This window comes from Podarcis pityusensis, assembly GCF_964106645.2.
Source record: "Podarcis pityusensis genome assembly, chromosome: 2".
Lineage (NCBI taxonomy): Eukaryota > Metazoa > Chordata > Lepidosauria > Squamata > Lacertidae > Podarcis > Podarcis pityusensis.
In genome coordinates, this window is record NC_138029.1 from 33,716,468 (window position 1) to 33,733,524 (window position 17,057).

Genomic DNA, 17,057 nt, shown 5'->3' on the forward strand with positions numbered 1-17,057 from the left:
TAGATTATATCTGGCAAACCCAGCAGCCTCCCTAGGGTAAAACCTCACCAAATCCAGTGAAACCTCCTGAGTAAATACACGTAAGATCAGAATGGAAGTAATTTGTGCAGAGTCTAAAAAACCAGAGGAGAAGCAGAGCTCTAGCATCTGCTAGTAGTGTAATTGAATCAATAGCTATATAGCACTATCAATGGGCATGTGCTTTACAGAGCGCAAGTCTCTCCTGGGCTGAGAGCTTGCAAGTTAAAATTAGTCACAGGAGAAACAGCAGATGAAAGTGGAGGTGGGGTAAGCAGGGAGGAAGAAGGGTGAGATTCTGCTAACTTAAAATGAGAGACTTTGTTCAGGTGGGGCATATGGACAAGGGGATTGCACAAAAAAGGCTTCATGGAAAAAGTGGGCCTTAAAGCGGGATTTGAAGTCACTGACGACATCCCAGGGCAGCAAGGACAGAGGGATTAGAGGACTTTTTGGTAGCTGAGAGTGGTGGAGATGCAACTTGAGATTTCTTTCCTGTAGCAAATTCCCGTAAAGCATTTAATATGTAAAGTTACATAACCCACATGCACAGCTCTAGTCAAATAGACATCCGTTACATAGTTTGTGCTTTTAAGGAGATTTAGGTTCTTATAAAAACAAAAAACAAAAAAAATTGAACGAATAGGACATAGGTATGAGTAAATCAATATTCTGTTTCTATTTTGGCACATGGGCACCTCTTACGTTCAAGTCAGAGTTGTTGAAGCCCAGCCTCTTTAGCAACGTTTAAAATTAATTTGACAAATTTCTGAAAAACGTTGATGTAGAACAAGCACTGCCCATCTCCTCTTTAGCATCCTTGTCTATCCTGAGTAGTAAGGGGGTAGATGCAGAGTGCCAGGGGTTGTGCCTGCGTTTTCTTTCCAAGATTGATAAAAGAACTACAACTCAATCATTCCTGGTTAGCCAAGAAATACTTGATTGCCTAATAAGGACTGTTGCAGGAATAAAGGGGGAAAAGTAGGAGTCCTTTCCGGGTGCCAAGCAGCGACGCATTTGATATTTTCAGAAAACGTTTAGTGTTAACATTTCTTCCCACTATTAAAAAAAAAATTGAACAAAGTTTTTACTTAAAATACATAGTTCTGCATCACCCAGTAGCATCCAGGGAAAGGTCAGGGTTATGGGAAGTCATCTGCAGATAAATCCGTTTGGATAGCTCTGGGCCAACCCGCCTTGTAGTAGCTGTCACCCCATCGCCACGGCGGACAGGTATCTCTGCAAGGAGGTTGTGCCGCTCCTGTAGAGAATGGCGGGTGTCATAGGCCTAAATGTAACACAGAAATAACGTTACACGTCACAAAATGCGATATATGAATAAACTTGCCGAATCAGTCTAAGATTGGTTTACTAAAGAAGCCAAGTATGTGCCATAGAGCAGCTGGCCAATATAGCCAGCCTGAAGTTACATTCACTTTTTCCCCAAGAGATGATTTATCCACCTACAATCCCGTTGCTGGGGCAGTTTTGCGACTTTGGATAATTGCACTTCCCATAGTAAGTTTGTAGCCTCGATAAGAGAGCAGTTGGCCGATTGATCCTTTAGCTAGTTACTCCTAGCCAAAGCCTCCCATTGCCTGCTCTCCTCCCTACCACCACGGTTACAGGTTTCCTATGAGCAAGGCTTTGCACAGCCGTGCAAATAACTCAAGTGGCAATCAGCCACTCCCCAAGCCCACTGAATACAGCGTGAGCAGTTCTGTTACTGAGAGACTGAAAAAACTGGGAGAAGTTGTATACTCTTGGGGGATGGTGGAGATTTGATGGAGGACTCCCTGAGTTACAGACAGGGGGATGTCGGTCTCTCAGGGTGAGAGGCTGGGAGGAGCTACTGTCCTCTGTGGGTGGTAAGGGCCAAGAATTACTTTTAATGAAGAGAGGACTTTGTAATTTCGCTTACTCAATTTGTATCTTCTGTAGTTGTAATTTTACTGTATTATGGGAAAATCTAAATAAAAAGAACCTTGAAAACAAAACTGGAGAAGTAGGCAGATGGCAACAAAGAGACAACTCGGCAAGGGCTGCTGGAAAGGAAAACAGATCAGCTTCAAAAATGCAAAATGGGATATCTGGAGAGAAATACTTTGTTGTTGTTGTTGTTGTTGTTTTTAAAAAAAGATGTAACGAGTCACCGTCTCCACTGAGAACAGTAGTAGTAGCTTTATAGTAAAAGGAATGCAAAGTTTGGTTAACGTTCAGAATGCTTTCCTGATCATGAGAGCAGTTCAGTGGTGGAATGAACAGACATCTAACAGGGACTCTCTGCGTCATACTGGATATCCCGTTCTAAGGGCAGATTCACTGAAGCACAGGGGCTGCATATAGACAAGGGAGTAAGTCCACTACATAAACATGTACAGAAATGTGCTCTTGAATTGCTTCTGCAAAGAGCTGGGTACCTTGCATGAACCTCTTGACGCATTGATGTGTTCCATCAAAACACATCTACGTATCCTTCAGTGGAATCTTTGCCTGTGCCATTTTCAAAGAACAATCTGTATCACAGATTGGGCAATATGTGGCTGATAAGTGAGGGAGGAAAACCAGAAAAGAGCCTAGCTCAGAAGCAGCTGCTTTTCTCAGGTTCAGTACTGGGGTCCATCTAGTTCAGCACCCTATTCTCACTCTGGCAGGACCCAAGTGCAGCTGTGAATTGTGAATCCCAACAACTGGTATTTGAAAGCACACTGTCTCCCCAGCAGTGGAGGTAAAACCCGCTGCACTTAAGAACGGGCCAGAACCATGCATGCATTAATAAGAGTCAAGTTACATGAGGCAGATGTATCGAGTCACATCTCTGGTTAGTTACTGAGGCCACAATCCTGTGCAGGCTGACCTGGAAGTAAATCCCATTATTAAACATAGTGGGACATAATTCAGGCTTGAACTGTTGCAAGCAACTTCCAACATCAATTACATTTAGCACAATACTGGGTAGCCTGTACTATACAATGCCTAAATTCTGGATACAGAATAAGCTATTTTAAGTTAAAAGTTACCAATGTGTAATTGCTTCCAAGATCTGAGTTTCTGTGCTGAATACAGACTAGCTGTGTATTTTCACAGAATCTTGAGTGTGTGCGCATGCACAGAACGCTCACAACCTAGAATACAGTATTCCTTTGGCAGCAGAATAGCGTACCTGTTTCAGAAGTAGAGGAGATGGGTATTTGGCCACAATGGCATTGGCTGTCTCTAGGCTGACCCGGTTAAACTGCTGGATCTGCCTCTTCCAAACTTGCAGCAGTCCCTTTCCAAAGCGGTCCACCTTCATCCCCCCGATCCAGTCTCCCTCTAGGCAGAAGGAGAAGCTGGTTTTATCTCGTTCCCTTCTGCAAATGACGTGAATGAGAAACACAACAGAACAAAGTTATGGGTCTAATGCATCTAGTGCTTGTGCTCCTCTGTAAGGAAATTATCTGTCCACAGCAGAAAGCAAGGAAAGGAAATTCTCATACCAAGAGTAGGTCTTTCCATGTGTCAAGCACACATTAGAAGGTGTTTGTTTTCACATTTCCATCTGAACATTGAAATGAGCTCTTCTTTCAGAATCTCAGCACCTTGCGCAAACACTGTCAGGTCTTTCCAAATACCAAGGATATTTAAAAGCATTGAAATCAAGAGCTTTAAAGTACACAAACTGAGTGTGTCAGTCACTTCAAGGAATTGAGCCTGCTTCGCATGTTACAGCAGGAGAAAAATTGACAAGTTTCTACCATGGGTCTGACAACTCTCTTTCCTGTAACATATCCAGAGACACTTTCTAGCTGCCAGGTATGCTCACTATGTGTTTCAGATACAAAGTGCACTTAAAATACTGCAGGAAAGACACTGTCGGGCTGCAGTGGAAATTCCTGGCCCTCACTTTCCTCTAATGTGAAGGCCAAAGATGGTGGTGTTTGAGGCAGGAATTTGGAGAATGGGACTGCCAGACGGAGACCACTACTGGCAGCGGAATGGAACACATCCTTGCAGGAGAAACCCCAATCCTGGCAGGAATCCACAAACGCTTCTCAAGTACTATCTGAAACTAAGGCAACAGGTGCTAAATGGGAGATTGAGCCAGATGTGAATTCCTGTGTACCATACTGACCCTTGAGATGCCAATTAGACCCAATCAGGCCAGGAAGTGGGCCTCACGGCAAAAATCAGTATTTTAGATTCCACCAGAAGGCACGGCACCCGGGAGAGAGCCCAGTGCCCACATAACCCAGCGGCACGCCAGAAAACGAAGCTGCTGAGATGTGCTCAGAGAAGTGTTTGCTCACTCACTTGAATGGAGCCTCTGCCACAGCCTTGGTGAACGTACTGGCAAAGTCGGCAAACTCCTTCCAGCTCTCGAGGAGTCGAACTTGGATACCCGTCTGAAGCTGCAGAGCCACCAAACCCTGCAAAGGCAAAGAATGATGGTGAGCAAGGCAGCTTAGTCTCTGGCATCTCCTGCACCCTCCTGGTGATTCCCAGTAGTGATGTATGGAAGTGAGAGCTGGACCATAAAGAAGGCTGATCGCCGAAGAATTGATGCTTTTGAATTATGGTGCTGGAGGAGACTCTTGAGAGTCCCATGGACTGCAAGAAGAACAAACCTCTCCATTCTTAAGGAAATCAGCCCTGAGTGCTCACTGGAAGGACAGATCCTGAAGCTAAGGCTCCAATACTTTGGCCACCTCATGAGAAGAGACGACTCCATGGAAAAGACCTTGATGCTGGGAAAGATTGAGAACACAAGGAGAAGGGGACGACAGAGGACGAGATGGTTGGACAGTGTTCTCGAAGCCACAAACATGAGTCTGACCAAACTGCGGGAGGCAGTGGAAGATAGGAGTGCCTGGCATGCTCTGGTCCATGGGGTCACGAAGAGTCGGACACGACTAAACGACTAAACAACAACAACAACAACCATCACCAGAGACATCACAGCATGATAGTATTTACTCATCAGCCAAGTGCCTGGGCAGGACAGTCCCGAAGAACTTACCCTGGAGGAAGAAGCAAAACGAAAAAGCAACACATGAGACACTGACTCCATGCTCACTCACTTCTTCCACGTCCAGTCTGGACAGGTTTGGGACGGAATTTGCCTTTCCTCTCCGATTCCTCTGTTTGCTCTGCTCCTGGGCCTCACTGCCACTCTGCAATGCTTTCTGCAGTTTCTTCCACGACTTAAGCTTGTGAGAACTAAGAGGACAAAGAACGAATGAACAGCCCGCGTTGGCGGTAACAACTATTTGCATTGCTAAAAATTGGCATTCCCAGTGGTAAAATATATATGCCCTGCAACCACAGACAGTACCACTGAGAAAGGTCCAGTAGGCACTGCATGTCTGCGTATGCTGCTCTGCTCAGGTGATGCAAACCGGTGTTTGCTGCACCAGTTTGCATGGCTTTTCCTGCGACTTAGAGACTGGGGGATGCTGAAGAGCCTATTGCCATGACTGTTCACAGTGGGGAGGCAGCAACATTCTAACCTGAAGTATTTTTCTAGTTCTACTACAGCCAGGGCCAGAGTCTTCCCAGGAGTTTTCTTCATGACGTTTGCCGCAAAGCTCTGCAGAGTCTCACTGGGCCCTTCCATGCTAACCTGGGGGCAAGACACATACAAGAAAACAGAAACTATATATTCCCGGACCAAAGTTAAAGCAACAAATAAACCACCACCTCCAATTGGCATTGTAAGGCTCACATTCTCTCTCCAGACAAACCCATATGCAGAGCTGAAGTTTCAGGTTCATGCACTCCCCAGTTTTTCAGAATGAAACAATACCTGGGCCTCCTCCTATATGCCAAGGGTGTTGAACCTTTTCCAGCTCAAGGACTGTAATATCTTGTTGGGAACCATACCAGTGGTGGGCAGGGAAAGAGGCAGAAGTGTTTCAGTGTGTCTCTTACCTCTGTATAGTAATAGTAGTAGTAGTAATAATAATTTTATTAGTGATACCCTGCCCATCTGGCTGGGTTGCCACAGCCACCCAGGGGGCTACATTCCAGCCCTGCCAAAACCAGAGGTTCCTACACACAAACACGCACATCCCTCCATCCAGAAAGCAAGTGGTATTATCAGAGTTCAAGCACACATCACAACCAAGCAAAGGCATTTGATCACATGGAGCAGGACTGGTAAGCGGATGTAGTCTATAGATAGGGCTTGGCAGAGAGGCCTGGAGGACTCACTAGGCCTCAAGCCTGAACATTGATAGATTGTTTTTAAATAGATGGTGCAAGCTGTTACTTGGGTAGCAGTTAAGACACTACATCGTGCGTGACGTCACCTGTTTATAGTTATGGATCATAGCAACAAATTCTTCTAGCACAACTAGGACTAGAAGGTTGGGTTCTTCTGTCCAGTTGTCTTCTTCAGCCTGGAGGAACAAAAGAACATTTAAGGTGGAACAGTACAAAGGAGAGGGCTATTGCTATTAAAAAGAAACAAGGGATGTATAAACTGCTATATATGCTCCAGAACGAGGAAGCCAAATTCTTGAAGGAGAGAAATAACCAACGAATGGGAGTGAAGAATATTTGTTGAACTGACCTAATTCTGGCTACAGAGTGTGGGCAAGTTTGTGGGCAACGAAGAGAGGTATTGTCAGAGCTGCTTCCAGATCCTAGCTCACAGAGGATCACGCTAGCCAGCGATCATTAAATAAAAGTCTTTATTGAGTTACAGTTTCCATTCTCAAGCTGCTGCGTGCAACTCTACGTCTCATGGTTAGATCGGCGAAGCTCCATCTGAGTCTCCGCCCCTTGTACACCAACTTAATATCCTAGCCTTGCTCCACCTTTTCCGCCTGACTGTTCTTCTCTGGGTCCCTCTGCCCCCCGGGGTCTCTTCCTTCCGGGATTCCTCTGACGCTGACCCCCCTGACTCTTCTCCCTCCTTTCGGCGGGCTTTAGGACCTGGCTCCCTTTCCGGGCTGCCTACTGCGCCACCTTCCTGTGCATTTGAACTTGGCACGCGCGCCCAACCTTCCACCTTCCGTCTGACCGTTTCTTCGCTCCCCGATGGAGGTGTGGCCACTCCTGACTCGTGCCCTCCCCCCTGTTGTGAGCTGCCAGCGCTTGATCCCTGGCGCCCTTCCTCTTCCCTGCTCTCTGGCGGTGACGCTGGTCCTGATTTCCAACTGCTCCCCTCTGAGTCCCCTCTGGCTCTATCTTCCTGGGGTGTCCCCCTAGGCTCCCCCCTTGCCCTGGCCACTGGTGCTCCTTTCTGTGAATCTTCTGATTCACTGGAAAGACTCGGAGATCTCGGGTCGTCGTCATCACTCATCTTTTCTTCTGCCTCCTCTCCCTCGCTCTCTGTTTCCTCCCTTGCCCTTGCCTCTGCTCCTGAACCCCTGACAGGTATGTTGGGAGACCAAAAATGGGGAGATCCTGGAGATCTTTTTCTACCTGCCAAATCAGAAAGCTTGACGGTCGCTGAAAGGTTTCTAGAGGAATTCGTTGCTGCACTGCTCATACAACGCAACAGACCTCCTCTGAATGCAAAATTGTACGTTCCACAAGGCTCTAGCAAACAAACAGATAACTCTTGGCATATTTGCTCAGGTAATGTGGAGGATATTGCCGGATGTGTTGTTAAATGTACATGACAAGCACTAGAAAGGTGGGTGGGAAAGGATGTGCTATCAGGGAGATCACTACAGCGATAGCTCAGCAACAGTTCAACCACCTCCCACTATGACTTCAGCGCTAGAGACAAGGGAAAAAAGGGGGGAAGCCTTTGAGGAAATGCAATCCTACCTGACCTAGTCCAGTTTTCCTTCTCCAGGTGATACTGCAAGGAACAGCTTGATTCTCAATCACACAGCTGCACTCCATTGCCTGCAGAGCAGTAAGCACCAGCCCGCCACCTTCAATCTGTAACAGACCTACGGAGAGGACAGAGATCAGATGCAGAGGACAGAGATCAGCTGAAACTCCTCAGGTCCTGTGGGGCTTGTAACAGCTCTGTTTCCCAACACACCCCTTGCATGAGCTGCCACGCTCTGCCAAATGGTAGGGCTGACTCCAGGACAGGGGTCCATTGTGAGGGCAGGCAGTTAACACCCAGCAGAGCTAAAAGTGAAGGGGCAGTACCTGGATCTAGGACTGCTTGAATGTGTTTCAGACACTCTTCTGGCCTCTGGGCCTTCCACCGGTTAGCAAGGGCCTTCCTCCTCTCTCGTTCCTGCTGCTGCAGTATCTTCTGGGTTTCCCGCTCATTTGTCCTCTGCTGGGCTTTGCCCAGTTCCTCCTGGCTGCGCTTTGTTTTCCTCTGAAGAGGCAAAGGTTTCAGGCTTTCCTCTGCCACCTGACAGCTGCCATTTTGAACCAAGCGGTCAGACACACAAACAGTCGGGCGAAGCACAGTCTGTTTCTTGGGATCCAATGAACCCAGTTCCTGGTCGCTATCTGACAGTTCCCATATACTGGGTACAGCCCTTCCCTGGGTTCCTTTGCCTCTGGGTAGCTGTGACAGCCGCCCGCAATCTGTGACCGCTTTCTCATCAATGGAGCAGAGTCCATTTCCTCCAGCGGAGTCTCGCTTGCTCAGTTCCCGGATCCTAGTATACGAAGGACAAGCGGAGGAAGGCTCAGACGTCAAAAGCTTCCTCTTGAGCCTTTCAGCCAAGGGAATAACTTCCTCCTCCTCACTCTCGCTGCTGAGCTGCACTATCGCTTTCAGACAAGTGGGAGCCCTGGCCGAATCCTGGCTGCCACGTGGTTTTTTCCAGGCAGGAGAGGCCACGGACGAATCTTCCGAGTCTGAGCTGCAGAGCACAACCACATTCTCTTCTAGAGGAGGAGTTTGGACAACGCTTTTTATGCTTGGAGGCTGCTGCTTCAGGAAATCAAAGGTTGGCAGCTCCTCATCATCACTGTCCCCCAACTCTAGGGACATGGTGTTCAGCCTCACGTGATGAGCGGAGTGCCAGGGAAATGGAGACCGCCTGAGGGAAAGAAGCGCCAAGTTTTAGTCGAAACAACAACAGCCGCAACCTCTTAGGCACGAGAAGCAGACATTGGGCATCATCATTCCCCCACAGCAGCCTTCGCCAACTTGGGGTAATCCAGACATCTTGGACTACAATTCCCATCATCTGGCTGAGGCTGATGGGCATTGTAGTCCAAAAGATCTGGAGGGTCCTAGGTTGGCAATGGCTGCCCCGGGAGCTTGATGAGGTTCCCCTTCCAGCAGGAAGAATCAAGAGCTGCAGACTGTGCAGGTGCTTGGGAGAGGAGATAGAAAAACATCCACAGACCCAAACATCTGGGGCTACCTGGCCCCGGCAGCCAGGTAGCACATGGAAGGGGTAAGTACTGACTGCCGCTCCATATGGTTGCCGCAGAATGTGAAAGAGCAACTAGTATCAACAATAGTAATATCGAAAGCCACAGGCCTGGACATTACACTCCCCCTGCCTCCCTTCATGATGTACTACTGAATTTAAATAACAAAACAAACCCCTTTATGTTATTTATTTATTTCATGATTTATAAGCCCACTTTCAGGGCCAGCCTGCTCAAAGAGGTGTACAATAGCATGTTTTAAACAATACAAGAAAACCACACCATAAATTACTAAAAACACCAACAAACTAAAACAGGTAACGAAAGCTGCAGTGCTTTGTGAATCTATGACTTTTATTGCAATTGTGCTGCTTAGCTTATTTTTTTTTAGTTGTTTTGTTACTGGTGCTTTATAGATCACAAATTATTATTATTATTATTATTATTTATGGATCGCTGATCTGGCTGGGTTTCCCCAGCCACTCTGGGCGGCTTACAACGTATCTAAAAACATAATGAAACCATCAAGCGTTTAAAAACCTCCCGATGCAGTGCTGCCTTCAGATGTCTCCTAAAAGTTGTGTAATTCTTTTATCTCCTTGGCATCTGAATGGTTTTGTTGATTGTTTTGTTCATTATTCTATCTATGTTGTGTCTGTGATGTCCTGCAATGGTTTTTTCTTGATTTGTAAGCCGCTTTGCGATTCACCGGGAACGAAAAGCGGCATAGAAAGGTAAGCAAGCAAGCAAGAAACCCCCGTGTGTCCTGGGCGGGGGCGCCTTCAGAGGACCCACCGTGTCAGCCCACCTTGGGGTAGATCTGAATTTCATCCCCGGAGACTCGTTTTTCAACAGTTGAGTCCCTGGAATGCTGAGCGAGAAGCTAGGAGGAAAGTGCTTCTGAGCCCGTGCAGAGCGCCTTCCTCCCCCTCCACCCACCACCCCCAGCCTCTTTGGAAAGGGAGGAAGGGGCACGAAGGGCTTTCTCGGCGGTACCTCTCTCTCTCTCTCTCGGCTCAGAAACAGAAGCAGCCGCTCTCCTCCTCCTCCTCCTATTCCTGGCCCGCAGCAATTAGGATGGAGCCCGGGAATCGGAGCCTCATTCAAACGCGGCGCTTCTCCCCGCCAGCCCCGGATCCGGAAGCCGCGCAAGGCGGAGCCGGACGGATTGCCAACCAGGAGGCGGCGGCGGCGGCGGCGGCGAAGGTCAAATGGCGGCGCTGCTGGGCAGGCTCTCGCCTTGGGCTCTGGGCTCCGGAGGGCAACGTGAGTGGCGGGCGGAGGGAGCCTGGGAAGGGGTCAAGTCCCGGGAAACGGGGTGCTGGGGTGGGGAGAGATCGGGACGCGTGCAAGAGACGGGCAGGCGGGAGGCGCCTGGTGCAAAACATGCCGCATCGCCGCAATTGCTGCAGACGCAAAAGTGACTGCAAAAGCCTGGGAAAGGGACTTTTATTTTATTTTATTTTATTTTATTATTTTATTGCATTGCATTGCATTGCACTGCACTGCACTGCACTGCGAGTGTTTCCTGTTCAGAATCGGGTATTACTCTTCTCCCTCCCCCCCGGCCGTTTTAATATCCTTCCTTCCTTCTCTCCCTCCCACCCTTTGGTGACGTTTTGCCTGTTGAGGGTTTGGGCAGTTTTGTCTGTTCGCATCGTCGTGGGAGGTGGTTGGGAGATTTTATCATCTCTTCACTCCGCCCAGTGCCGGATTTACCTGTAAGCTAAACAAGCTATAGTTTAGGACACGACTCTCTTGGGGGCCCCCAAAAAAATTTAAAGGGAAAAAAAAACTGGATGGACATTTCCATAATATAAGATAAAAAACAAATAAAATAAAACCTACATACAGCAAGTGTTTTGTGTTGTGTAGGCGCTTATGATACCTATTAGGTCAGGGGTCAGCAAACTTTTTCAGCCGGTCCACTGCCCCTCAGACCTTGTTGGGGGCCGGACTATAATTTGAAAAAAAATGAACGAATTCCTATGCCCCACAAATACCCCAGAGATGCATTTTAAATAAAAACACACATTCTACTCATGTAAAAACACCAGGCAGGCCCCACAAATAACCCAGAAATGCATTTTGAATAAAAGGACACATTCTACTCATGTAAAAACACACTGATTCCTGGACCAACCGCGGGCTGGATTTAGATGGGGATTGGACCAAATCCGGCCCCCGGGCCTTAGTTTGCCTACCCATGTATTAGGTCCATAAATTACCATATAGCATATATTCAACACAAAAAACAGCAACAATTGGTTGTTGACAAAGGACAGCTGGGCATATAAAGGGCCCCATTACCTTTAGTAGCTTAGGGCCTCATCAAACCTAAATCCGGCCCTGGCTCTGGCCCTGAGCTAATGGAGTAATTCATTAATAAAAGAATGGGCAACCCTTTTTCAATACAGCCCTCTTAATAGGCAGGACAGTATGGCTAAATTGAATCCCATGTATATGTGTGTGTCTGTCTGTCTGTCTATCTATCTATCTATCTATCTGTGGTTCCCAACCTTTTTTTGACCATGCCCTACCTAAGCTTCTCTAAAATCCGGATGCCCGTCCCCCATGACATATAATTTTTATTATTCAAAAGGTGAACTCCTATTCACGTGGAAGAAGCGTAAAAGGCCATTCACTGTTAATAACTCATTCTTGAATCCCCCCCCCTTAAAAATAAAATTGCCCCCCTGTGGGGCATGTGCCCCATAATTGGGAACCACGGATCTGTATGTATGTGTTCATGGATGGGTTTGTATTAAGAAATCTTCAGGACAGGCCTGTTTTATTTTCCCATGCATTACACCCGGGAAAATAAAATAGGCCTGGCCTAACCGGGCAGAGGGCCTTCTCGGTAGTGGCACCCTCCCTGTGGAACACCCGCCTTTCAGATGTTGAGATAAAGAACTACAGAACTTTTAGAAGACATCTAAAGACAGCCCTGTATCGGGAAGTTTTTAATTCTTGATGCTTTACGATGATTTTATATGTGCTCTAAGCTGCCTAGAGTGGCTTAGGAAACCCAGCCAAATGGACAGAATATAAAATGATAAAATTATTATCATCATTGAATTCATTGGCGCTTACAAATGAGTGTGCTTGGGATTCGCAGCCCTTAATCCTACATTTTTCTAAGAAGTTAGATTTGTGCCAGTTAGGCAACTGAACAGGAAACTTCAGAAATGAAAAGGAAATGGTTGCTAATTGTACGCAAATAAATCAAATGAAGTGTCCTGCAAAAGGAGGGTTAGTATTGCTGACTTGAAATGGCTGTGTGTTTATGGGCCGTTCTTTTAGATAAGCCGCTTTTTCATTGAAGAAAGAACCACTTGTATGCCAAATATTGGTAAACATTAAAGACTGGATCCAACAAAATTATCCAACGTGTGACATCTACTTCTCAGCCATCCTGGATTCTATGCCTCTAAGGAGAGGGTGTTCCCAGTTAGCACAATGTACCCCTCTATTTGGGATACACTCCCTTTTTAAAGTCCTTTCCCAGGCACTGATGAACGGTTCTGGTGGACTCAGAAGCTTGCTTGCTATTTTGTGACATTTTAGTTGACCATTTTAAAGAGACTTCAGATTTTTTTTTAAAAAATAAAATAAAAGTGCAGTGTAACCAGTAGCTGTGAATGCTAATGTAACCTGCTTCTTCCTCTGTTTAGTTTATTTGATGGGTTTCTCTCTGAAATAAACATTTAGCATGCAGGATTGGCAAACAGCAGCCCAGCAGATGAAATCACCATCACTGCTGTGAAATAATCTTGGTGGTATTTCATCTCTGCTCTACTAACACCACTGGTTCAAACATCCTTGTCTACAACATGTGACAGTTCTTTAAAAACTGTTCCAATAACCTTATATATATATATATATATATATATATATATATATATATATACATACAGGCATTTAATATATAGCCTGCAAAAAACAGAACAGCTTTTCTTCCTTTGGTAGTACAAAAGCCAGCAGTTATTTGGCTCTGCATCTAAAAAATAAAAAGGTCACCCAGAGTGCTCATAATTGAGTTGCAGTTTGAACTGGGGACTGCTGGCTCACAGCTCATGGTCGTCACCGCAACACTGACCAGTTCTCCCCAACCCACCCTCTCTCAACTTTCAAAAAATGTAAAACACTTTAGTATTCAGTGGCTGGTGTGAGGTTTCTTTCTCAGTTTAAATAATTGTCAGTTTATATCCCCCCGTTTTGATGAGTTTTTCGTTTCTCTCTCTCTCCACAGTTTTGCCTGTTTCCCCCCTGAGTGCAGTTGCAGTGAGGTTTGCATCTAAGAAGAGTGGAGGCAGCTCCAAAAATCTTGGGGGGAAAAGCCCTGGGAAAAGTTATGGAGCTAAAGTAACGGATGGTAAGTCCCTTGTCTCTTTTTGCAGCTGCCTTTCAGTTTATTTTTCTTGCTGCCAGCTGTCTGGCTCGCACAGGGATGCTTTCAAGAAGGCATATATTATGAATGTGTGTTGGCAAGACTGGCCAGTAGGTGGCAGAATTGTACTGACCAACAACAGGATTCTGCTGGCTTGGAAGCACACAGTACCGCTAACTGAAATTTGTGCACGGATATTAATTCTCTTTGGGATGCAAATTCAGGAGTTATGCAGCAAGGGAGAGCCTCAATAAGTGAAGTGGAATGCACCGTCCAGTTTACATTGCATGTGTTACATTGCATGTGCACAAGGTGTGGAGAGCTCATTCGGTAGAACACGGGACTCTCAGGATTGCGGTTTAAGCCCCATGTTAGGCAAAAGGCAGGGGGTTGGACTAGATGACCCTCAGGGTTCCCTTCCAACTCTGCAATTCCATGATTCTAAAACCTGTGGCCCTCCAGGTGTTGCTGAATTACAGCTCTTGTCATCTCTGACCATTTGGCCATGTTTGCTGAAGCTAATGGGAGTTGCAGTTTGGCAACACCTAGCAGGGGACGTGCATGGATAGTGCTGTGTCGCCATTACTCCCAGGTATTGACATCCTTAGGATAAGCACAGGGTTTGCAGAAGTATTAAAAGTCATTTGGAGAGAATGCTAAAGGAAGGCTCTGTGTGAGTGAGAGAGAGACCGAGACAGGTTTTCTAATTTATGTGATCTTGCATCATCTGAAATGGGCATTCCTTCCTAAGAAATGAGACTAGTTTTTGTTCCGTGGAGCAATTCCTATTCAGCTTGCCTGCTTTCATCACGGAAGCCGATTTCTTCACTTCATTGCTTCATCTTAACACCTTTTGCAGGAAAGTTTGTCCACGCCGGCAACACATTGGCGACACAGCGGGTGATTCGCTGGCACCCGGGGGCTCACGTAAGTTATTCTTTTTGCTATTCCCAAGAGTGTTTATAATTGAGACTTTGCTTGTTCTGCTCCACCTTCAGCAAACTTCCTGCTTCCTTTTTCATTCTTCATTATCCTGAAATGAGCCAAGTTTCTTTATACTAACCTTCTCTTGAAGGCTTCCAGGGGAGTTGCTTATTCTAACAAGAAGATATTGGAGCCTTCTTAGTTGAAACAGCCCTCGCTTCCAAAAGTAAAGCTTTTGCAACCCTGTTTTAAGTGACATTTGGATTCAATGAACAATATAGTTCAGCTTCGCGCACCTGAATGTCTCGGGTACATTGGAAAAACATTGTTCAGTCATGGATCTAAAAATAAATGGGCAAATTACACTGTAGCGGGAGAGCACAGCTCACAGTGTGGTAAGACAGGGGAGTTCTGCTTGCTGCACAGCCCAACTTGCAATATTTTGAACTTTTTTCTTTTTAAAAGAAAGGTCTATTTGCAGAGCTCCCGAACCATGCCAGGAAATACCTGGGCAGAATAGTGTAACACATAATCCCAAATCCCAATGAAGCCAAACCCATTTGAGATAAGTCTCAGGTGACCTGAACTTACTGTAGGCGTGTTGAAATCACTTATGAGCAGGTGAGGTTTGGCCAAGCCCCGTATCTAGTGCTTTACAGCAGGTGCATAGGCAGATGTCAGAGATGGGGAATGCAGGCTGATGGGTGTTCCAACAATATCTGGAGGAATGCAGGTTCCCCCATCCTTGACTACCGTATCTGTTCCCTTTTCTACTGAGCACCCTGACATCCACCAATCAGAGCCAGGTGCAAAATCATGGCTGAAAGTTGAGGGAGGGAGTCAGGTGTAAAATGGTGGTTTTGCAGCAGAGCTAATAACCTACTGCCTCCCAGGAGGCACAAACACTGCAGTGACCTGCATATAAAAATACAAATCTGAATCAGAGAACTTCTGGCCAAATTTAATAGCCCAGCTATTAAGTAGCTTTAATCGTTTTTTGATGTGGTCTTTTAAATTGTTGTGACCTGCCCTGGGATCTTAGGGCGAAGGGCAGGCAATAAATCAAATAATTAGAAGCATTTCTAATAGGAAGTGTAGGGATGAAGCCTTTTGGTTTTGCTGTTGTTCAGCACTTGAGAGCCATAAATGCTTGATCATCCAGTGATCTACTTTTTGCCCATCCGTATTTTCATAGGAGCAAGCCAAGTGGGGTGAAAGATCCAATGGGAAAAGTGAATGGGAGTAGTCAACCAGCAGTTTAATAAGTCTTATATGGTCATGAAGCGTTATTGTTGTATGCCATGGCTTCCGTCTTCATGGCAGCTCTGTGATCAGACACCCAGTGGCTATGCAAACAGCCTTCCTCCCATGAGCAGAGCCGTGAGTTTAGTTACCTATGTACCAAAACACACCAAGGTGCTACCATGTACCACTGGGCATCACTGCTCTGCTCCAGAGTCTTAAACTTTTCTCCTCTTTTAATTTCCCCCGTTCACCTGCTAATAGGTGGGAATAGGCCGCAACAAGTCACTCTACGCGCTCGAAGACGGGATTGTGCGATACACGAAGGAAGTCTACGTGCCGCGTCCCAGCAGCAAGGAAAGCACAGAGGTGATCTGCCAGTTACCCAAAGGGGCTGTGCTGTACAAAACTTTCATCAACGTCGTTCCCACTAAAGAGGTGGGGAGTTTCAAGTTGGTCAAGATGCTCTGAGACTTTTGAGGTCTCCTGGACAACAGCAAGGAACTGGCCAGCTTTATCCGAGCCCAGATATAAACAGGTCTGAAAACACTGCTGTGGTTCTGAATGGACTTCTCCTGCTCGGTCACCTGTGGTTGGCTGCTCAATACATTCTAGGCACCTGGAATGTATTCTCAACAAAGGGGATGTTGTTGAAATTTCTTTTCCAAAATAAATGGGCAGTTCTATCATCTTACCAGGAGAGCTAATTCAAGACGATGTTTTCATATGATTAGCTCTAACGTAATGGGAGGATTTTGATGGGCTGGATTGGAGTCAGGTTCTGAACATGAAAGTGTTACTCTGGCAATTCTCAGAAGATTTCACACAGCAGCCTGAACGTCTATAAATGCACATGCAATTGTTTCTCCTAATATTTCAACACAGGAGTGGTTTGATGGAGGCCATGAGCAATGAGCCCTCTGCTACAACCTCCCCCAATGCCCCCCACCCCCATCCTGATGGCTGTTCTTCTCCACCTGCATAGCAAACTTATTGGGAGGGTGGGTGCAGAAGGGCAGCAGTGGAACATGTGTAGACCCACTGGGCAAAGTAGCTGCAGCATCTCCCCAAAATATTCCTGGTCCATGATGCAGCAGCATACATTGGGGCCCAGAAGCACAGAGGGTTAGGCTGCAGCTGCTCTGCTCAGCTTACACAAAGCATTCAGACATTGGATGTTTTTGTAGTGTCT

General features: G+C 46.4%; 2 protein-coding genes across 3 annotated transcripts; one reads left to right on the plus strand and one right to left on the minus strand.

Moving 5' to 3' along the window:
- Positions 1-505: 505 nt before the first annotated feature.
- EME1 (essential meiotic structure-specific endonuclease 1) lies at positions 506-10,426 on the minus strand. 2 transcript variants are annotated; one of them, XM_080993831.1, is made up of 9 exons: positions 10,306-10,426; positions 8,116-8,969; positions 7,780-7,907; positions 6,309-6,398; positions 5,508-5,620; positions 5,079-5,217; positions 4,312-4,427; positions 3,182-3,371; positions 506-1,306 (listed from the first exon to the last, which is right to left on the minus strand). In XM_080993831.1, the coding sequence occupies exons 2-9, from the start codon at positions 8,918-8,920 to the stop codon at positions 1,130-1,132; spliced, it is 1,758 nt and encodes a 585-aa protein (XP_080849957.1). In that variant the 5' UTR covers positions 8,921-8,969; positions 10,306-10,426; the 3' UTR covers positions 506-1,129. The 2 variants fall into 2 exon arrangements, with proteins under 2 accessions (XP_080849957.1, XP_080849956.1); XM_080993830.1 differs by lacking the exon at positions 10,306-10,426 and adding an exon at positions 10,105-10,297.
- A 9-nt stretch (positions 10,427-10,435) lies between these two features.
- MRPL27 (mitochondrial ribosomal protein L27) lies at positions 10,436-16,559 on the plus strand. The gene is made up of 4 exons (XM_080994131.1): positions 10,436-10,575; positions 13,562-13,684; positions 14,559-14,626; positions 16,130-16,559. The coding sequence occupies exons 1-4, from the start codon at positions 10,521-10,523 to the stop codon at positions 16,334-16,336; spliced, it is 453 nt and encodes a 150-aa protein (XP_080850257.1). The 5' UTR covers positions 10,436-10,520; the 3' UTR covers positions 16,337-16,559.
- Positions 16,560-17,057: the final 498 nt, after the last annotated feature.